The sequence below is a fragment of the Hipposideros armiger genome, unplaced genomic scaffold (assembly GCF_001890085.2).
Source record: "Hipposideros armiger isolate ML-2016 unplaced genomic scaffold, ASM189008v1 scaffold_309, whole genome shotgun sequence".
In the NCBI taxonomy this organism is placed as follows: Eukaryota; Metazoa; Chordata; class Mammalia; order Chiroptera; family Hipposideridae; genus Hipposideros; species Hipposideros armiger.
In genome coordinates this window covers 1,732,510-1,756,033 of record NW_017731659.1, presented here as the reverse complement: position 1 = coordinate 1,756,033, position 23,524 = coordinate 1,732,510, and the positions used below count along the sequence as shown (strand labels likewise).

At 41.6% G+C, this 23,524-nt stretch overlaps 1 protein-coding gene and 1 long non-coding RNA gene across 3 annotated transcripts in view; one reads left to right on the top strand and one right to left on the bottom strand.

The window, feature by feature from the left end:
- TTC17 (tetratricopeptide repeat domain 17) overlaps positions 1–23,524 on the top strand; it is a 97,008-nt gene that overhangs the window by 63,991 nt on the left and 9,493 nt on the right. For both annotated transcript variants that reach the window (XM_019659949.1, XM_019659948.1), the window contains 5 exons: positions 8,489–8,748; positions 9,291–9,444; positions 16,136–16,256; positions 18,745–18,904; positions 19,812–19,895. In XM_019659949.1, coding sequence (XP_019515494.1) covers positions 8,489–8,748; positions 9,291–9,444; positions 16,136–16,256; positions 18,745–18,904; positions 19,812–19,895 — 779 coding nt within the window. The remainder of the gene's footprint in view (positions 1–8,488; positions 8,749–9,290; positions 9,445–16,135; positions 16,257–18,744; positions 18,905–19,811; positions 19,896–23,524) is intronic.
- LOC109391962 (uncharacterized) overlaps positions 1–23,524 on the bottom strand; it is a 67,937-nt gene that overhangs the window by 39,670 nt on the left and 4,743 nt on the right. The window contains exon 2 of the long non-coding RNA XR_002125962.1: positions 21,253–21,460. This is a non-coding gene — a long non-coding RNA (uncharacterized LOC109391962). The remainder of the gene's footprint in view (positions 1–21,252; positions 21,461–23,524) is intronic.

Here is a 23,524-nt window from a genome sequence, read left to right as displayed (position 1 = left end):
CAAAATCTTGCTCTTTGTTTCTGAAGACACCATTGCTTGGGACAGATTAGAACCTAGTGCTTCAGTTAAGCTCTTTAGTTCAGTGTTGCCCACCTAGTTTCGTTCTATCCCCGTAGCCAGGACACAGACAGTACGGCTCCCTGGCTAAGACTAGGTATTGTCCAGGTCCCTTCAGCACCATGCAAACTGTCTCTTAGGGTGGATTCCTCTTCAGGTTGCTAATTTAATCTACAGTAGGATGATGATGCTTACTAGTTTTACTCTCAGGTACTAACTTTCCCATATGTCTAAATTCTGGGAGTCCCTTCTTCTGAAATTCCCCTAGATACAAGTCCGCGGGGACTGCAGTCGTGGTATAAGTTAGCATGTTCATACCAGCGGCCTTCCTATAGTGCAGCTATCAAAGTCTGAAAAACTTCATTTTTTAATACAAATAACGTGTTATAATAAAAGCCAAACATAGACATTACAGAATTTTTGAAAACTATAGTTTTAGGGAGAAGTTTTAAAAATACAAATAGTTAAGCTTTCTCCAGTGACCATAAACTATTATGACAACCTCTTTGTGGTACTTAAAATTTACAGAGTATCCTGAATTATGTCCTAACCTTGTGAATTTTATTAGTAAGCCTATCTTATAGATGAAAAAATTGAGACTCAGCGAAGCTAGGTACCTTGCCTAAGATCTTCAGTAGGCGGCATAATTAAAACCATCCTCAGGCCTTCCATAAACTGTGTCCTTTTGCCCGCGGTTCTCAGAAATAGGAGTTTGATGGATTAGAACTTTATTTTTTAATTGGTAAGGTCATTTTTAAAGAAAATTAGCATCTGCTATCACCATTTTTATAAAGCAAAGAACATTTTCATGTCAAAAAAGTACAAAGACAATCCCAGAATAAAGGTCAGTCTTTCTCAAAAATGGGCTGTTGACAAACTTATACCAACAAATGTGTATCTGGATATAAGTGTGTGTGTGATAACTTTGTATACATGTCTCTTTTTCTTTCTCATTTTGTTAAGGACAGGGGGAAATTGTGTCTCTGAGTAACATTTGAAATCCACTGCTTTAATATGTCATTATGTCATACAAAACTCCTCCCCGGTAGACTGCAGATGTGGAAGGAAGAACGGAGATTTTGCAGCCAGATTTTACTGTTATCATGTCCTAACTCCACCTCGTACTAGTTGTCAAATCTTGGGCAAGTTACTTAATCTTGCTGAGCTTTTCTTACCTCATTAATTTACAAATAATCAAACAAAAAAATGCCTGAGAGTGGTTTTGAGTAGTTAAATGAAATAACTTAGGGGAACACTTATTTTAGTGCCTGATGCACAGTTGGAACTCAGCCATTGTTCACTTCTGCAAACATAGGCATGAATCGACTGCATCCGGCCTTAGAGGCTGCTTATGAGCCAAAGTCCTCACCAGCACAGACACACGTAGTACCTGCTCAGTAAGCATCTGTTCATCTCCCTCAGAGGGAGCCCCGCCATATTTGCATGAGCTGTTACAGGAAAGATTCCCCATTGGCTTTTTTTTTTTGAGAGGGGGTTAGGAACAGCCATGGTCATTGGTTCCACATTGCTTTCATGCTACAGTGGCACAGTTGACTCTTTTAAGGAGGGCGCAGCTCACAGTGGCCCATGCAGGGATCGAACTGGCAACCTTGGTGTTAGCACAACGCTCTAACCAAGTCAGCTAACAGGTCACCCCCTCCCCATTGGCTTTTCTAGGTTTCCTCATAATTCTGTTTTCCCTTGCGATGCTGACCCATCTAAAAGAAGAAAGAGCACCATTGGTGCAAATGAAAACTCATGATTGTTTCCATCTCCGGAGTGAATCATTTCCCTGCCTACGTTAGTCTGAATGATTTAATCTAAACCTTTTGGGCTTTCTGATTGCTACCTTGAAATTTTATGCTGTTGTTCATGCATGAATTCTTAAGCAAGTCGACAAGCTTTACACTCTGATTTCAAAAACACATCACTGCCTTTTAAAGATGACACTAGAACTCAACACAGAATTGCCCAAGGCCCTATGGTGGTGGAATTCTAATTTGAAACCAAATTAGTCTAATTCCATAGTAGACACTTTCTATTCTGTGAGACCAAGGGACATATTCCTCTGTGGTACCATTCTTAAAAGTAGAATGTGCCTGCTTACCTTCAGACACCACAGTCTAGTCCTCAACCCTGTTGATGTTAATCAGGTAAGACTTCCTGGAGAACTTTCAAAGGAAGGAGGACTTCCTTTTGCTGATCATCTCTTTGAATGTATGACCTTTACCTCTGTTTATTGTCCAACTGCTTTGTTTTGAATGTAGCACTCATCTTTTCATCCTGTGTTCCCTAAGATTGTTCTTGAAATCTCTCTTCCACGATTATTAATACTGCTTCTTCTCAGACAGAGCCACCTGCTCTCCATTGCCCTCTGATGCGCTGCTCCCCCTCAGTCGTGTCCCCACCAGGTCATCATGTGGCTTCTGCTTCTGCTCCAGGCATCAGGAGCTCTGTCTCTCCCTGGGTAGCCCATTCCGTTTTCCAACCATTCACAAGTTTCCTAATGTTTAGCTAAAGTATGACTTGTTTCTAGTCCTGCCCTCTGAGGCTAACAAAGTCAGTCTTGTCTCATTAATATCACACTGCCTTAGATATTTGCAGATTATTATTGTTCCTACCTGCACCTTCCCCCCCGCCCCGGCCCCTAATGTTTTTGCTTCCTTTAGGCTTCTAGTCCCTTCTTCAACCTTGAAGTAATCTCTCTAGAATTTGACAAAATCTTTCTAGCAAAATATTTTTCAAGCCTGATTTTTTTTTCTGTGTGCAGTAGATCAGCTAGTCTTCCTGCCATGGGGTCACCCTTGGTTTCCTCAGTCCTTCTTCATTTAACATGGTTAGGAGTAATTTTGCCAACTTACTTTTCTATGAACGAACGCTCTCTGCTTTGAAAATCTCTTAAACTGAGGTGCCCAGACTTACCCATGAATCGCCAAGTGTGTCTGAAACATTGCCAGATTGTACTGGACTTCTTTTTTGTAATTTCTTTTTTTCCCCTGGCTTTTTCTCCTTTTAATCAGTACTACACACACTTCTCTCTGTCTCTCACTGCTTCTCCTCCTCGCTGTGGTTCTTGACAGATTACCTAACGTGGCTCAGACTCAACTGTAGGTTTTTCCAGCCCCCTGGGATAGGATTCATTCAAGTGAAAAACCATGAACTCATATCAGCCTCACTGTAGATGCTCAGTCTCGCCACATGTTAAAGAGGATGAAAGAGCAGAGATATGGGTCTCAGGCTCTGTGTTTCCCATTTACATCACACCATCTGTCCCACAAGCAGCAAGCCTAATATTTACTTTGTTCAATAAGCAGTTGGAAACACAGAACTCAGGTTTGGTGAATGGTCTGGACTGTAGAAGGATCTCAGGTTTTAAATTGCACTTGAAGAAAGAAGAAAATGTCTGGAGATACATCCCTCCACCCATTCTAGCCTAGACCGGAAGCTCCATGGGTTGTTGTATTCCGAGACCTCGGCACGTTGTCAGACAAACAGCAGCAAATGCTGAGATGAAATAATGAATCAGCGTCTGAATCCCAACGTTTTATCTCATTGCCCTTTCCTAACTCCATCATCTTTGTCAATAGCATTCTGTTTTCATATTCACAGCTTCCGAAACAACATTCACATAGTAAAAAGCCCACTATTTCATCTTAGGCTGTAAAATCTTGAAATCATCTTTAAACGTACCTATTCTTGGCCATTAGATTCATTTAATCACCAAATTCCATCATCAATTTTTCTCCATTGAAATTTCCTCACATGCCTCTTTCCCCTCCCTTTTTAAAAATTCCCTTCACCCTCACCCTAAGTCAGCCTCCCTTTAGATAACTCTTAAGTAGATTATTGAAATACCTTTCTAACTGGTCTCTATCCTCTGTCCTTCTCTCCTCCACCCCACCCCCAGTCCCAGATACACCAACTGATTGACTGCCCTGACCTCCCTAAATATCATGGCTCTCATCTTGTTATTCTGCTTAACAAACAAGAGGCTCCCTTTACAATGAATCTTCTTCCTGACTTTCCCAGACATGCTCAGTGTCACCCACCTTCCCTACGTATCTTATTTGCTGATAAATCTATATACGTTTTTGTTCTAGTTCATTTGAATTCAGCAGTGCCTTCACATATCCCTTCCTCTTGTCTGTATCAGCAAGTATGTATTATGGGTATGTGACAAATGTCTACTCGCTTGTTTAGTGTCGTCACTCTGGGAGTACCCTCCCTGGCCCTCAATTCTGTCTAAATCCTGCCCCACGTAGTCTGCCTTCCTTTAGGAAACATTTTGTGACTACACCCAAATATAGTTTCTCCGGAAAAAAAATATATATTTAAGTGTACTCATTGGCTCACTGTTGAACGCGTATAGTTTTGTGTCTTCATCTTGATGCTGTATTAACTTAATTGCTCAGGTCAGATCCCTCAGGTCCATGTTCCTTTTGCCGCCATCTATATAGAGTATAGCATGTAGATGGGCACATAGTAGGCTCTAAACAAGTAAAGATTGGTTTATTTTTCTTCTAACTCATAGCACATGTATGATCTCCCTATTCCTCACCTTTGTTTGGTGGTGTTTTTAAGGGATTGCTGTCACCCTAACCCCAGCAGCCTTTAAAAAGACCTAATGGCTGCAGGAGCAGAGGCCTGCAGCAAGCACCATGGTCTCTCTGGATTTGAATATTGATTTCCAGCAATGAAAGCCCCTTTCTCGAAGAACTTTTCAGTGCTGATATGTCACCTAATGGTCAGGACACCGGGAAGCATTAACCTTTGGGGGCTTTGCAGCTAAACAACATGAATGCTTTCTAAATAGTAGCAGTTACTGAAAGGAACCAAGGCTTCCAAATGCATCCACATGCAGCTCTAACGCTGCACTGGGGAATTAGTTACCTGCAATCGCCCTTTGGCCAAAAGCCACTTTTCTTTAAGCCCATATTCTTTGCTGGGGCCAAGTCTGTCAAAAAACCCTTTCTGTCTCAGGAACCAGGTGCAAGGGGTCCCATGGTGTCCATGGGAGAAGGAAGGAGAGGAAGCTAAAATACCCTGAGGAATGCTAGAGACAGCAAGTCGCCACATGCCAGGTGCCAGGCAGTTCCTCCAATTAAGTCGCTGCTTGGGATCCCTAGATCAGCCCTGTCCAGCTGCTCTCCTGGGTTAGCTACTGAGAAATTTGTAAATGACATAGTGTGCCAGTCACTCTGCTACGAGACAGACCTGCCTTTCTGTGGCTGACCATTCAGCTCTATCTACAATACTTGAACACATGGCAAGGTCAACCTTAGAGTTTTTAAAGGTCTCGAATTGCCAGCAGAACAAGGCAAAGATAGGAGTAGCAGATTCTCAAGAACCTCACAAACCAAATTACCCCTGAGTTCTCCTTCATTCGTTCTGTGCTTTCTGTGTGCCAGGTTCAATGTTGGACATCCGGAATATAGATAGAAACTGAAAATTAAACCTCTTTGTCAACCCTACATTTGTATTACTGGCCACATAATGTAGGCAAGTAACCCACCATTTTTGTTGGAACAGCTTTTGCAAACCCCTATTTTACTTTATGCGTGTTCATTATTAATAATAAGCAATAGAAACAAGCAGATTGGTTCAGAAAATCTAAAAGAAACTTACTTGAAAGGACACTTGTACATTTTGTAGTCACTTGTTACAATTAGAAGAGCCCTGTATCTTTTTTAAGAAAGAATAGGAGATTTCTGGTGGTACTCTGGGCCTGACAACAGACCTTCCTATTTTCTGGACTAGAATATCGGGTATGGGAGATAGCAATGCTACCAGAGCAAAGGGTGACACTGAATCTTTTGTGTGTAGGGCTCAAAGCTTTAAGTTACTTTTAGCCGCAGTAGTCAGCCATCTTTCTCACGCCCAGCCTCCTCAAGAGACTAATGCTGTGCATTTCTAAGATGGGTTATTCACTATAGCTATACGTCTGGTTGATATGGATATGAGATTCCTGATCTGAGTATTAGCCTTTTTTACACCATGTTCTGAATCACTGAACAAGCCAGAATTACCAACTGAAAATTATTGGAATAACTCAACCGAGATAACATAGACTAGCATTTTGTGAGCAGTCAGCCCGAAGCTCTCAGGTTGTCCACTGGGTACCTATTACAAAAGAAGGCATTCTATTTTGTTATTTGTTTTTGTACCCGATCTACCCAAAAAGGATTGGAGGTAACTTTCATGGAACATACAATATAAGATTCAACCATTCATTCAAAATTTTTAAAAAGTTAAGTAATAAAGATTTTTTTTTTTAAGATTTTATTGGGGAATTGGGGAGGGGAACAGCCAAGTTGTCGTCCTTCACTGTTAGTTGTGGAGGGTGCAGCTAGCTCAGCTCCAAGTCCAGTCGCCATCTGGCCGCCCGTCGGCAGCTCGCAGCCACTCAGCTCAAGGTGCTGTGTTCAATCTTAGTTGCATGTGGGCGTAGCCACCATCCCATGTGGGAGTCGAACCAGCAGCCATGTTGTTAAGAGTGCACGCTGTATCCACTGAGCTATCTGGGCAGCAGCTCAGCTCAAGGTGCTGAGTTCAGTCTTAGTTGCAGGTGGGCGTAGCCCATCATCAAACAGGCAGTCTTGTTGTTAACACCGGCTGAGCCATCCTGCCACCTGTTGGTAGCTCAGCGACAGCTCAGCTCAGATGCAGCATCAATGGCCCATGTGGGAATTGAACTGGCAGCCCCATTGCTTAGAGCCCACGCTCTTAAGCCATCTCTTAACCAACTGAGCCACTCGGCCAGCCCCAATAAAGATTTTTTTTTTTAAGGTGGGGGTGATGGGTTAGCTCAGTTGGTTAGAGCATGGTGCTAATAACACCAAGGTTAACAGTTCGATTCCCGCATGGGCCACTATGAGCAGCACCCTCCCTAAAAGAGTAAACTATGCCATGGTAGCATGAAAGCAATGTGTAACCAGTGACCATAGCTGTTCCCCAATAAAATTTAAAAAAAAAAAAAGGAAAGCACTCTATTAAGAAACTCAGACTAAGTTTTCCTTAAGCTTCCTAGTTACCTAAACATAGAGGGAAACTTGTAGGGTTGCGTAACCATCAACATATAATAATGGAAACATACTGACTTCTCAGGAGAGAGAATTTTTACTAGGCCATTGTTCTGAGAACCATCCATGGGAGTCTTTACATAAGAAACTTGAGCAACATAACAAAAAACAATCTTCATTATCACTTTATGTAAAAAATTATACTAGTATATTGCTATTTCTTATATCAGCCATTAGTGAAAATGGAAGCCTTCACATGGAATTAGGATAATTTCCCATTAAACAAATCATTGTTCACTTAAAGCAATTAGACTATCTGGTCTGGACATACAGCTGTGGTATTTCATATGCTATTTGAATAATGCTTGAATAATCCCACATATTAAATAAATAACATTAAAAAACTTCATCTTTGCCATGTATGTCTTGTACCTAGAGCAGATTGGTCTTTTTTCCAAACAAATACATGTATAAAATAACCATTCTCATGCTCACTAGGGTCTGATGATTACTTGCCATCTAACTGCTGCCGTTGTTTTCAGCCAGGCTATTTTTTTTTTTTTTTAGCTAAGCCATCCTGCCACCTGTTGGCAGCTCAGCTCGGGCCGAGAATCAAACCACTGTTGCTCAGAGTTCTCACTCTTGAACGAGCTCTTAACCAACTGAGCCACTCGGCCGGCCCTCAGCCAGGCTTTTGACAAAAGCTACTTGGCAAAGATGATATTTTATTATGAATTTTGAATATACTGGATGGTATTTTTATGAAAATGGGCTAGAGAAGTGCCTCTGAGCAGAGCCAAAGCTTTTCTCAAACAGCAGTGTTGGAGCCACTCAAATGCTTGCATGAATACTATGCAATTTCCTTTGCAGGTGGGGGTGGTGACTAGAGAAAAAAAAATCCTCAAAATTTGATCTACAGTTAAAACCTTTTTTTAATTTTTTCAATTACAGTTGACATTCAATATTATATTAATTTCAGGTGTACAACATAGTGGTTAGACATTTATATAATTTACTAAGTGATCCCCCCCCAATTAGTCTAGTACCCACCTGGCACTATTAGTACCCACCTGGCCACATAGTTATTACCATATTATGGACCATATTTCCTATGCTATGCTTTACATCCCCATGACTACCTGTAACTACCAATTTGTACTTCCTAATCTCTTCACCTTTTTCACCCAGCCCCTCAACCCTGCTCCCATCGGGCAACCATCAGTTTGTTCCCTGTGTCTATATGCACCCTATGTTCACTGCAGCACTAAAGTAGCCAAGATATGCAAGCAACCTAAGTACCCAGCAGTAGACGGTTGGATAAAAAAGATGTGGTACATATATACAATGGAATGTTACTCGGCCATAGAAAAGTAAGACTAATTTTTAATAACATGCCGGCACTTGAATTTCAGGTACAGTGGTTGAGGAAAGCAATGGTTCTGATGAAATGGAGAATTCAGATGAAACAAAAATGTCAGAAGAGATCCTGGCTTTAGTGGATGAATTTCAACAGGCATGGCCTCTGGAAGGCTTTGGGGGAGCACTGGAGATGAAAGGGCGGCGTCTGGACTTGCAGGGAATACGGGTACTGAAGAAAGGTCCCCAGGACGGAGTGGCCAAAAGCTCTTGTTATGGAGACTGCAGAAGTGAAGATGACGAAGCCACAGAATGGGTAAGAGTTGCCAATTCAGTTCTTACCAGATCGTTGCCCAGGTCTTGCAGGGGTGGGGGTTTCTTAGTTTACAAAGTGTAATGTTTCTGTTGGAGATAGGGCACTACTTTACTCCATACTCTAGTCAGCCTCCACGTTGGGATTGTACTGCAGGAAGCATTTCATGTTACATCTGTATTGCTAGCTCTTCTGGGCGGCAGAGGAAATGGGATAGGTGTGAGGCCACACTCACAGTCTATAGATATGAAACTGTCCAGTTCAGACATCTTAATTTTCACTTTCCTCTATACATTCTTCAGGGCTAGATTATTATATGTACTTCACTAAGCATTTTTTATTTAGACCTTTAAGAATTAAACAATACCCCTGAAACTAATAAAAAAAATTACAACAACAAAACAAAAACAAAAAAAGAATTAAGCTGAAGGACGGAACTTAACCTTAGCACAGGACTGGTTATTCTTAATGCCACCAATATCAAATAGCCATTGAAAGATTTGATCATTGGTCTCACTTGTCCCTAACATGTTTCCATTGCCCAGATCACATTCCAGGTCAAACGTGTAAAGAAACCCAAAGGAGATCATAAAAAAAACCCTGGAAAAAAGATAGAGCCAAATCAAGTAGAAAATGCACATCGTTACCAAGCAAATCTGGAGATCACTGGCCCGAAGGTGGCATCTCCTGGGCCACAAGGTAAATTTGAATGTTTAATAATGTACCAGTTTATTCTTTCAGTTTTCACCGTCTCTGTTCTCACAAAGGATGTGTTTGTGACCTTGGGTTTGTGTTCACTTGAGCTAAGTGAACAAGAAGCCAGTCATTGGAATAAAAAGTTTGTTTTGACAGTTACTTCACTTTTTACCATTGGCTATTTGGCTCATATTCTTATTATCTTGAGCTTAAATATCCTATTGTTTCTTAACTTGAAAGTCTAGGTTAACATTTAAAAATGTGGGTTTGAGACATGCTCCCTGGGTTGAAACACCAGTTTTGCCATTTAGTTGCCTATGACTCGTTTTCCTTATCTATAAAATGGGAATAATAATTGTGTCGATCTTATAGGGTGGTTGTGAGGATTATATGAGTTTATACACGTAAAGTGCTTTAAATGAACTGGGCACATAGGGCTCAATACATATTAACTATCTATTGCGTTGTCGGAAAAGTCATGACGCATTTTTGCAATGAAAAACATAGAAAACACACGTCATTACTTTTCCGACAACCCAATAGTAATATTTTGTGTGTCTGATGTCTCTTTAGTTATTGGATAAACGCTTTCGAACTACACCCCAGGAAGAATGCATATACATCAAAATTTGACCTGTATTTTCTGGGTTCATAGCTGTTCCAAAGTCCATCTCTGAACTCCAGGTTCAGGGCCATTGCCATAAGTCCAGTTGACTTTCTTTTCCAACAGCATAACGGTGGTAGAGTTTCTTTTTAAAAATATCTCTTTTTAAAAAAAAAGATATTTTTACCATCTTGAACTTCAAAAACTCAAGGTAACTTCCTGAAAATGTGTCTTATTTAATTTGGTGTACTTACCAAAGCTCAAAGCAGAGAGCACACAATAAAATGGCTAAATCCCAGAATGAACTGTGACTTGTGAAAAATAGTAAAGACACCAAAAGGGACATTTTGTCATGACTGGAGTTAAAAGCATGAAGTAGCTTTACTGTTTAAGGAGCGTAGCACATGTTAACAGGTCACAAAAGAAACTTCCTCTGTTAGGCCTGTCTTCTGTAGCAAGGAAAACAGTTTCAAACTTTAAAACGCCATTATGGAAATGAACACTGCAATGGATTAAATAGTAAATGTAATAAAAAATTAAAAGAAGAAAATTTAGAGGGTTATTTATATACATTTAAGGTGGAAAGGGACTTTCTATGGCTGAGAGAAAGAAAAAAATAATTCTAGCACCAGAAAATACCACAAAATAGAAAGACAAATAACTAACACAAAGTATTTTTGCAGAATATTTGTATATATTTACAGGCTATATGATAAGCACAGAATAGTAATATCATTTTAAAGAGCACCTACAAATCAATAAGAAAAATACATCATTTCAATAAAATATGTGCAAGTTCATAGGCAGTTCACCAAATGTACACACACACAAATGGTCACTAAACGTGAGAAAAGGTTCAGCCTCACTAACAGCAAAGTGCGAACATAAACAGTGACATACCATTTTTGCCATGAGAGTTAATAAAATGAATTATGCATTTGGGGATAGTTTGAGTAGATGTATCAGAAAATTAAAGAATGTACTGACAATTCTACTTCTAGTAATTTACCACAAGTATATCATCTTACAAGCCAAAGATAAAAGTACAAAGTTATTGATCACAGGGTTGCTTATAATAAAAATTTGTAAACAACCTAAATGTTGGTAATTGCCTAAGTAAATTATAGCTGTACTGTGCAGGCAAGATGTATGTAATTTAGTAAGTAAACAAAGCAGTTTACAAAACACTATACAGGCATACCTCGTTTTATTATGCTTCACTTTATTGTGCTTTGCAGACACTGCATTGTTTTTACAAATTGAAGGTTTGTGGCAACCCTGCGTTGAGCAAGCGTACCGGCGCCATTTTTCCAGCAACATTTGCGCACTTCATCTCTGTGTCACAATTTGAAAATTCTCTCAGTATTTCAAACCTTTTCATTATTATTATATTTGTTATGGCCATCTGTGATCAGTGAGCTTTAATATTGCTATTGTAGTTGCGAGGGGGGGAGGGGAGTGGGGAGGTGTCAGGAGCTATACCCATATAAGACGGCAAGCTTAATCGATAAATGTTGTGTGTGTTCTGACTGCTCGACCACCTGGTCGCCTGTTCCCGCATCTCTCTCCCTCTCCTCAGGCCTCTCTATTCCCTGAGACACAACAATATGAAATTACGTCAATTAATAACCCTACAGTGGCCTCTAAGTGTTCAAGTGAAAGGAAGAGCCCTATGCCTCTCACTCTAAATCAAAAGCTAGAAATGATTAAGCTTAGTGAGGAAGACATGTGGAAAGCCAAGATAGGCCAAACGCTAGGCCTCTTGTACTCAACAGGCTGTTGATGCGAAGGAAAAGTTCTTGAAGGAAATTAAAAATGCTTCTTCAGTGAACACACGAATGATAAGAAAGTTTGAAAACAGCCTTATTGTCGATATGGAGAAAGTTTCAGTGGTCTGGATAGAACATCAAAGCAGCCACAACAGTCCCTTAAGCCAAAGCCTAATCCAGAGCAAGGCCCTAACTCTCTTCAATTCTGGGAAGGCTGAGAGAGGTGAGGAGGCTGCGGAAGGAGAGTCTGAAGCTAGCAGAGGCTGGTTCATGAGGTTTAAGGAAAGAATTTGTCTCCATAACATAAAAGTACAAGGTGAAGCAGCAAGTGCTGAGGCAGGAGCTGCAGCAAGTTGTCCAGAAGCTCCAGCTAAGGCGGCTACACTACGGATGTTCAGTGTAGATGAAGCAGCCTAAGATGGGAAGAAGATGCCACCTAGGACTTTCATAGCTAGCGAGGAGAAGTCAATGCCTGGCTTCACAGCTTCAAAGGATAGGCTGACTCTCCTGTTAGGAGCTAATGCAGCTGGTGACTTTCAGTTGAAGCCAATGCTCATTTACCATTCCAAAAATCCTAGGGCCCTTAAGAATTATGCTAAATCTACTTTTCCTGTGCTCTACAAATGGAACAACAAAACCTGGACAATAACACATCTATTGGCAACATGATTTACTGAATTAAGTGCACTGCTGAGACCTGCTGCTCAGAAAAAAAGATTCCTTTCAAAATTCTTACTTCTCATTGACAATGCACCCAGTCACCAAAGAGTTCTGATGGAGATGTACAAGATTAATGTTTTTTTCATTCCTGTGAACACAGCATCTATTCTGCAGCCCATGAATCAAGGAGTAATTTCAACTTTCACGTTTTATTTAAGAAATACATTTTGAAGGCTACAGTTGCCATAGATAGTGATTCTTCTGATGGATCTGGGCAAAGTAAATTGAAAACCTCTGGAAAGGATTCACCATTCTAGATGCTATTAAGAACATTCATGAGTCACAGGAAGAGGTCCAAATATCAACATTAACAAGTGTGGAAGGAGTTGATTCCAACCCTCATGGATGACTGAGGGGTTCGAGACTTCAGTGGAGGAAGTCACTGCAGATGTGGTGGAAATAGCAAGAAAACTGGAAGTGGAGCCTAAAGATGTGACTGAATTGCTGCAATCTCATGATAAAACTTTAATGGAAGAGGAGTTGCTTCTTATGGATGAGCAAAGAAAGTGGTTTCTTGAGATGGAATCTACTCCTGGTGAAGATGCTGTGAAGATTGTCAAAATGACAGCAAAGGATTTAGAATATTACATAAACTCAATTGAGAAAGCAGCAGAGGGTTTGAGAGGACTGACTCCAGTTTTGAAAGAAGTTTTATTGTGGGTAAAATGCTATCAAACAGCATCACATGCTACAAAGAAATCTTTCGTGAAAGGAAGAGTCAATTGATATGGCAAACTTCATTGTCTTAATTTTTTAAATTGCCACAGCCACCTCAACCTTCAGCAACCACCACCCAGATCAGTCAGCAGCCATCAACATGGAGGCAAGACCCTCCACAAGCAAAAAGGTTATGACCTGCTGAAGGCTCAGGTGATGGTTAACATTTTTTAGCAATAAAGCATTTTTTAATTAAGGTATGTATGTTGTTTTTTAGACATAATGTCATTGCATATTTAATGGACTACAGTGTAATGTAAACTTAACTTTTATATGCACAGGGAAACCAAAAAAATTGAGTGATTCACTTTATTGCAGTATTTGCATTACTGTGATAGTCTGGAACCAAACCTACACTATCTCCAGCTGTGCTATGTATAGACAATACTTCTATTTTTATAAAATAGTAAACATACTGTATTTTGACTGCATTTTTTCAAATTTCAGTATCTCTGCAACTGAGAGTCATCTTACAATTGAGGTATCTTAAATAATTGGCAATGTTTTTCTTTTCTTAAATCATAATTGCATCTTAAAGTTTATGACACCTTAAATTTGATGAAATATACAAAAATAAACAATCACATAGGAGCAAGTGTAGAAGAGAATACACTCCAGTGTTATAAGTGATCATCACTGAGTGCTGATAAGACTATACGTGATTTTTTTCTTCTAATGCTTTCCCATTTTCTAAATACTTTATAACAAGCCTATATTATTTTTATAAACTAAACATTTCTTGTAAAAGTGAAAAGTAAAACTCAGTATGGTTGAGATGATAGGAGAGCACTTAAGCAGTTTTAATTGGATTCAAGTACGCGGGCCCAGGTAGGGCGTTGAATATACTTGGAAGTGAGATCACTTACTGTCACTGAAGAGAAACATTCTAAAGCATGGAAGAGATGAGAGAAGAAAGGAGAGTTTCCGTGTCCTGACTTTCAAGTAAAGATGGATTCTGTCCACTCCAAGTGATAAGCTTCGTGATGAGTCCTGACAAAGTTCTGAAGCAAATGAAAGGCCAAACTTCCTAGTGTGGTGGACAAGACCTCTGTCACCCAGCTTCTCTCTGCCCTTCAGCACTGCTCTCGGAACCAGCCGTGCTCTTATCTCCTCACCGTTGCACACACTATTCCCTCTGCCCGGGATGCCCTTCTGCTGCCTCAGAGGTGATAAAATACTGCTCATCCTTAAACTTCAAATCAAGTGCCACTCCTCCTTGGTTCCTTCAGGCAGAATTAGTTGCTCCATCCTCTGTTCAATGATTCTATATCTTTACTCTAGCCCTTATCCTATTGTATTCTAATTACTTGTTTATGCTTACCTTCCTCATTAGACAGTGAGCTCAAGGTCAGGCCCTCTTATTATTTCTCCCTGCATGCATAGTGTCTTAATACAACCTCCAGTCCCGTATAGTAGATGCTCAATAAATATATTTCAAGTGAATTTCTTAATCATAAAAGAAAAAGTAAGCTTTATTGTGAAACTTATGGTTTAATTTTTTAAGCTATTAATTTAAACAGGGTTCTTTTGAAACTCTTCCAGATATCTACTTTATTAAAATCTAGAGCCCTATCTGTATGTAACTCAAACAATTTTCTGTTTGGTAAATTTTGGTAAATTCCTATAGTATAAAAAGAACTAGGGGTGACTGGTTAGCACAGTTGGTTGGAGTGTCGCGCTGATGACACCAAGGTTGCTGGTTTGATACCCACATGGGCCACTATGAGCTGCACCCTCCCTAAAAGAGTCAACTGTGCCACTGTAGCATGAAAGCAATGTGTAACCAATGACCAGGGATGTTCCCCAATATAATTTTTTTTTTAAATGCTATACTGAACCAAAGTTCTCCTTCCTATCCATTTGATTGTAATTCCTTCAGAAGAACCATTCCCAGACAAGACTTGGTTCTGCTCCTTTCTTGGGGACTCGATCTAAGTAAAGGGCCTGCACCCAAAAGGTAGTACCTGTGAGGGGTATCAATAAACAGAGCTCGAAAAGCCCTATGTAGCTTTAAGTAGCATGCTGATTGAGGACATGCACATTAGTCAACAAAGCTGGAGCCCAGCTCTGCCACCTGCTAGCCAAGTGACCTTGGGCGAATCACTTGATCTGTGTCTCCATTTTCTCACCTGAGAAATGAGGATTAAAACCTGCCTCATGGGGTTATGAACATAAAGCAGTTAGCATGGGACCTGAACACACAGTAAATGCTCTAGAAATAAACGATAATCCTTCATTACCGTCATTACTCCCCACCCGCAGCTTTTCTTTACAGCCCTGGTTCTTTGTCAGGAGTGATTTTGCCCCCACCAGGGGACACTGGCGATGTCTGGAGACATTTTTGTTTGTCACATCTGGGGAAGGGGTGCTACTGGCATTTAGTGGGCAGAGGTCAGGGAGGCTGCTAAACATCTGGCCGTACCCAGGACAGCCCCACGACAAAGCATCACCCAGCCCACAGGGTCAATAAGGCCAGGCTGAGAAGCCCTGCCTTAGATTCGTTTCCCCTGACTGAGTTAGAGCCGTCTTTATAAAATCAAAATGTAGAGGGGTGAAAATTCCATTTGACACGAATGTTAACATTGAAGAATATCTTAACCCTCATCACATGTTGATCAGTCTTCAATCCAGTGAAGGACTCATTTATTTTTGCTTCATCATCTGTCTTTGAGAACAAGGTTTTACTCAGAGATGATCTTTATTCCCGTTGCTTGTGAATGACAAGATTTTAATTAGCTCTCGATATGGTAGAAATTCTGAAAACTAGAATAATGACTAGCACCTTTAAATACGCCCATCTGGGTGAAGTAATCACCAGAGCATAAGTCACTGTGAGTTCTGTCCCTTTTCATTTGTGTCAACTGATGACATACTCTCATTCCAGGGAAAAAGCGTGACTACCAGAGCCTGGGATGGCCCAGCCCGGATGAGTGCGTCAAACTCCGCTGGGTAGAGCTGACTGCCATCGTGAGTACCTGGCTTGCAGTTTCTTCAAAAAACATTGAGTGAGTATCTTAAACCTCTCCCTCCTTCATGGCATTCGTGTCCCGGTGACCGCAGCGGGCCTCAGCTGACTTCAGGGATGCACTTTTTGTCAGCAGCTGTTAGGAGACTCATCCTTTTTAGGGTTGGTGGGTGAGAGGCTAACCATCAGTGATCACAGCCCACAGATGAACTCGGACCATTGCCCACTTCTCACTGCCTTCACCCACACTTGGTAAGCTGTCCAGAGTCGTGTATCATTTACTGAGTTTAAATGTAAGACTGGATCCCGCTGTTTAAAAGCATAAAACCTATGGCCTCTCACTGACTTCGAGCCCTGGAAAAGGGAGCCGGAGCAAATTCGGATTTACAGACCTTTCAAAACACAGGCTGAGCCAGGTCGCCTCTCTGAGAACTGCTTTTTCCTCCCTGGACACTCATTCTCTTTTGTTGGCCCCTTTTCTACCCTTAAGTGTTGAAGTTCCCCAAGATTTACCACTGAGCCTTATTTTATAATCACTCCTAGTCAAGCTGACCTACTCCCAGAACGTTCATCACCGTTGATGTATTGACAATTCCCAAATTTGAATCAACAGACCAGAGCTTTCTTCAAATTCCTCAGCCCATCTCATGTGTCCACTTATGCACCTGCCCTCACTCTCTGCCTCTACCTCTCAGGCACCCCACGTTCAGGAAAACTAAACTCGTGATTTTCTTGCCCACTCTCATGCCACAAATATCATTGGTTTTTTTTTTTGTTGTTTTCTATTTCCTATTCTTAGTAAACGGCTCCAGCGGTGGGTACTCAGCCCAGTAGCCTGGCAGTCACCCTTCACAATCCCTTTCTCTTCCACCTCGAATCCAGTCCATTACCAGTTCTTACCACTTTTACCCCCTGAAGATTTTTCGACACCATCTACTCTTCTCCATCTCCACCGCTGCCTTCTTAAACTGGATCACCACCATCTGGGCTTAGATTCATTCAGAAGCCTCCTAGCTGGTCCTCTGGCTTTTTTCACTCTTGGCTCTATTCAATTCATTCTCTCCACAGTACTTGGTATTCTTCCTCAAACATAAGTCAAATATTCTTAAAATGCAGTACTAACTTCTCACTGTTATTTACAGTGATCCACAAAGCCCTTCATGATCTGTTCCCGCAGTGTGCTGACATTGTACCACGTTTTTATCTTTATTTTTTTTTAAGATTTTATTGAGGAATTGGGGGAGGGGAACAGTGTTGGGGAATTGAGGGAGGAGATCAACCAAGCTGTTGTCCTTCAGTCTTAGTTGTGGAGGGCGCAGCTAGCTCAGCTCCAAGTCCAGTCACCATCTGGCTGCCCAGAGGCAGCTCGCAGCCACTCAGCTCAGGGTGCTGTGTACAGTCTTAGTTGCAGGTGGGCGTAGCCACCACCCCATGTGGGAGTCAAACTGGCAGCCTTGTTGTTAAGAGCGCATGCTCTATCCCCTGAGCCACCCAGACCGCAGCTCAGCTCCAGGTGCTGAGTTCAGTCTTTAGTTGCGGGCGGGTGTAGCCACCATCTCGAACAGGCACCCTTGTTGTTAGGAGCATGTGCTCTCACCAGCTGAGCTATCCTGTCATTTGTTGACAGCTCAGCTCGGGCGCAGCTTACTGACCCACTTGGGAATCAAACCGGCGACGCTGTTGCTCAGAGCTCACACTCTTAAGCAAGCTGTTAACGAGCTGAGCCACTCAGCCAACCCCCATGTTTTTATCTTGTATAGGTTATCACATCCTTAATAATTCAGTCCCTCACGGGGCTATGAGCACCTTAACAGCAGGAACTGGGCATGTCTTGTTAATTGTTATAGCCCTGGCATTAAATTTGGCAATGCCAGTTTGCCATATCAGTATATATGATAATGTATAACCCTTAGCCTGTATGTAGCCGGAAAATGACCTTTGGGACCACGAAGGGAAATTCTTACATCGTCTATGGAGATACAATGAACAGCTGTTTCAGTATAAAATTTACTATCTCAACTTTAGGTGACTTTTTCTGTGGGAGCAAGTATGTTTCTGTGTATAAAGGGAAAATAGAAGATAGGAGCCACTTGTGGGAATTTATCACTATCTATACCCTGGAAAAAGAAGTCCAAAAAGAACACCCACCTGGTTTAAAACCTCCCCAGTGAGAAAAAGTGGCCAGAAGCAGTGAGCCAGTTAGACATCATGGTGCATAGAAAGGAGGCAGCTTGTGTAGACAGGGAAAGTCACTGAGTTCCAGACTCAGAGCCCAACACTGCTGCTTTGACCTGGGTATAATCCTGATTCACACATTCAACAAATAGCTATTGCCAGGTCCTGGAGTCCTCATGCCTGTAATACGAGAGTCCAGACTAGGAAACTTCTGAGGTCTCTTGCAGTCTGAGAGTCTGTGTGTGCAGACAACCCTAATAACGCATTGAAGCCATCACTGGCTGATTATCAGTACCCTCTCTTCCCACCGGGTCACATTTTCCCTGGCTCATGTGGTCCTCTCTGTCTTTCAGCATCACAGAACACATAGACTTTGCCACTCCAATACAGCAGCCTGCGATGGAGCCTCTTTGCAACGGTAATCTCCCCACGAGCATGCACACCCTGGACCACCTGCATGGCGTTTCCAACCGAGCCAGCCTGCACTACACGGGCGAGAGTCAGCTAACAGAGGTGCGTGCCCAGCTCTACTCAGCCTGTCGGTCCTTTTTAAGCCCACAGTTAGGGTGCAGTTAATAGCAGGGTGCACGGTGGTCAGGCCATATTTTATTGCCCTTTTTTGGCTGGCTGTCATCTAGGTCGCTTTAGGCTAAACCTGACTCCTCTCAGGCCCTGAAACTAAGCTTATACTTCTTTGTATGACCAGCAAATTTTAATTCTGATGCACTCCTCAAGGTGGGTAGCGCTCTGCTTGCCAGACAGAGGCTCTTGCAAGAAATATTTGGGGCAGTTAATCCTCCTGTTGGCATTCTAAAGAAGAAGGGAAGGAGGGCAGCCCCAGCATCTATACCAAGAATATAAAGAATATACCAAGAAGAATGGGGAAAACATGTCACAAATGTCTAGCAATAGGGGTTTTGTGAAATAAATGTTGGCATAGATGTAAGATAGTACACAGTACAGCCATCAAGAAAGATGTAGCAGAAATACATTTTCTAGCATAAAGAAATTTTTTAGAATATATTGTGTGAAAATGTAGGTGACAGTATACAGTGTGATCCAGTATTCTGTGAAAAAATTAATCTGTGTACATAGAAAAAAGATATATAGAAAGATATTCACAGTAGTTGTTTCTGGGTGACAGGATTACAAATAGCTTCTATTTTCTTTATTTATTTCCCTAATATTGCTATAATGCATGTGTTTTATGTGTCTCTAATTTTTGTTAACTGGGAGAGAGCTAAAGGGATGGCATAATGGCCTTAAATGTGTCTTCCACAAAACGCCTTACCACCAGGGCCTCAGCATGTCCCCCAGAGAGGAGATTTGCTTGTGAGGTAGAGTGCTCAGCTCAGCATCAGCAGTGTCACCTAGATCCTGCCTCATTTCATTGCTCTAATCAACCATCTTCCTACACCAGGTACTGCAAAATCTCGGCAAAGACCAATATCCACAACAGTCACTTGAACAGATTGGCACCCGAATTGCCAAAGTTTTGGAAAAGGTAAGGCATCCTGTGGTAAAGCTGGAAACCAGTGCTGCCCTTCTAACTTTTCCAGATTATTTGCCACTAAGAGGCTTTAACCTCTTCTGATAAGTTACTTGGCATTTGGTACCTGATGGGATAACATGAAATAACTCCACACAGCATGTTTCAATCACTTCTCCTTTTCCATCACTTGGTTAGTAGTTTTTGCTGCTTTTTTTACCTGCTGTGATGAAACCGACCTAATCAGTTTTCTCTGCTTTGCTCCAGCATGGGTCTGTGTAGACGGTGGTACCTGAAATAAGTCGGGTGTTCCTCTAGTGGCGAAGAATATCTGCTATTTCAGAGAGTGGATGGGAACTACGTCTTTAAATACCTTTTTCTCTTGACATCATGAAACAAAATGTTTGCAAAACTACATCATCATGCAGCCCACAGAAAATGTAACTGAGAGTCTCTAAGATGACTCATCTGCCTCTGTGTGATATTTATGTAGAGAGAAGGTTTTTTTTAATTAATTACTTTATGGTTAAGTATCTCTCTACTTTATTACTATATAGATTTAAAAAGGTAATACAACATAGTCCTTAAGAGAATCAGCCCAACTTCCGATATGACGTGACGATACGATAAGGATAGGATAATCAGTTTCAAAAAAGACATTGAAAGCACATGGCCATCACGGCTCCATATGAGTTCTGAAATCTATCTGACGTATTCTGAAATGTGTCACCAGCTCCCCCAATTCCAGAGTAGGGACTATTTCTAGCAATTGAGAAAGTTTCGTTTTCTAACACTGTAAGTCCCAGCTTGAAAGCATTTTCTCTAAATTCTGCTTGAAAACTACACAATTCCTTGTTTAGTTCTTCTCTCTTTTAATGCCTCATGATAGGTGATATTTTAAAAACCGTTTGGCACTTTCAGCATTCTTCCGGGAAGCCTTCCTAGCCAGGTCCACAGCTTTGTTACGTATTTTGTCTATATTCCAATATACAGCCTCACCATTTGTTTTGCAAGAGATAACAGTGCCTCTTCTGTAACCTCCAATAGCGATTTCCTCAGTGCTCTGCCGGCCTCCATTGATAGTTTCATTGCTGCTTAGCAACCCATTCCCAACACTGATGCCACATGTTTCAAGTTTCTATTATAGCAACATTCCATCTTGATACCAAATACTATTTCAGTTATCTATTTCTGCCTAACAAACCACCCCAAAATTTACTACTCATTCAAAACAAAACGATTATTTGCTCAAGGTCTGCAATCTGAGCTGGACTCAGCTGGGCATTTCTTCCAGGCCCACTTGGTATCATTCATGCAACTGTAGACATGTGGAGACTCATCTGGGGCTGGCCAAAAAGAAAGCTTTACTCACATTTCTGGCGCCTCAGCTAGAGTGGCTGGAATCGCTGGGGCACAGCTGGGAATGTTCGCTGTCCGTGTAATCTCTCCAGCAGAGTAGCTGTACCTTTTCACATGGTGGCTTAGGGCTCTACGCAGGTGAAAACAGAAGCGTCCGGGCCTCGTAGAGCCCATGCACGGAACTGGAGCAGCACCACTTCTGTCCAAGCAAGTGCCAGCATCTGTTCAAAATTAAGGGCAAGAGAAACGTCCTCCACCTGCCAGCAGTGACAGAATGTGGGGCGCATCTTTAATCTACCACAGTTCCCTTCAAAGGAGCAACGCGGCTGACACCTCCTTAGCAGCAGCAGTGGAAACCAGAAACCAATGTAACAACATCTTTAAAGCTGAAGAAGAAAACTAGAAGCCTAGAATTCTATACCAGCAAAAATATCCTTCAGGGCCAGCCCAGTGGGGCATTGGTTAGGAGTTGGCTTGGGACGCCAGCTCTGAGCAGCAGGGCCCCAGTTTGGATCCCACATGAGGGCCAGTGACGCTGCGCCCTCTACAGCTAAGATGGTGAACAACAACTCAACCTGGAACTGGGCTGCCGTGAGTCGCCGGCGACAGCGTAGGCTGCAACCACTGCTGCAGTGGGCTGCTGTGAGCTACCGTGAATGGCTGGAAGCTAGCATGAGCTGCCGGCAGTCGGTGTGAGCTGCCGTGAGCCACTGTGAGTTGCAATCCAATGGCCAGCGAGCAATCTGCCTCACCCGGGAAGAGCACAATGATAATACCAACATGTGCCAGTGATGCGACGTCCTCCACAACTAGACTGAAGAACAGAAGGATAGCAACTTGTCTGAAGAACAAAAGGACAGTAACTTGTCTGTTCCCCTTCCCCAATTTCCCAACGCTGTTCCCCTCCCCCAATTCCCCAATACAATCTTAAAAAAAAAAAAATCCTTCAGATATTAAAGTGAAATAAAGATGTGTTCAAACAAACAAAAATTCAGCAAATTTGGCACCACTAGGCCTGCACTGAAATCATAATTAAAGGGAGTTCTTTGAGAAAATGGTCCCAGATAGAAAGATGAACATGAAAGAGGGAATAAAGAACGCTGGAAAGAAAAATAGAAATGAACAGTAACTGTACAAAATAATAATGGTAGTACCCTGTGGAGCTTCAGTTTTATATACACTAAAATTCATGGTAACAGTAACATAAATGATGCGGAGGACGTAAGTGGAGTTTAAAAGTCCTAAAGTTTAATTGGTATCAGCCAAGTAGTAAAAGTAATCATTCGCATTGGACTGTAATAAGTAAGAATGCATGTTTTAAAGTCTAAGCTAACTACTAAAAATGGTTTTAAAGTTGTAGTTTAATAGAAGGAAGGTGGAATAATGTAAATCATTTGATTAATCCAAAGAAAGCCAAGAAAGCTAAAGGCACATAAAAATAGAACACAAATAATAAATATAAACCCAAGGATATCAGTAGTTAAGTACAAAAAGATTATATAATTTAAGCATTTAGTATGGAATAGATTTTTTTTTTAATCCAACTGTATGCTACTTATAAGAGCAACACTTTAAATATTAGGGTACAGAGCATTGAAAGTACAAATATGGAAAATAATATACCATGCAAACAATGAAAAAAAGCTGGTATAGCTACACTCTTAGGAAAAATAAACTTGAAAGCAGGAAGCATTACTAGAGTTAGATGGGCTAAAATGAAAGATTGATAATGATAAATGTTGGTGATGATAATGGAGCAACCAGAACTCTCATAATTGATAGTGGGAGTATAACATGTTGCAATCATTTTGGAAGACAGCTTGGTAGTCTTATTAAAAATTAAGCATAAATGATCCGGTAATTTTACTGCTAGAGATAGGAAAACATATGTCCACAAAAACCTTGTTTAAAAATTATTCACGGGGCCAGCCGAGTGGCGCGTTGGTTAAGAGCTGGCTTGGGATGCCAGAGGACCCCAGTTCGGATCCCACATGTGAGGGCCAGTGACATTACCCCCTATAGCTAAGATGCTGAACAACAGCTCAACCTGGAGCTGGGCTGCCGTGAGTCGCCCGCGACGGCATAGGCTGCAGCCCCTGCTGCAGTGGGTTGCCATGGGCTACCATGTGTAGCCAGCAGCCAGCATGAGCGGCCAGCAGCCACCGTGAGCAGCCATCCAGAAGCCGGCTACTGATCTGCCTCGCCTGGGAAGAGCGCAATGATGGTGCCAACTTGGGCCAGTGAAGCAACATCCTCCACAACTAGACTGAAGAACAAAATGACAG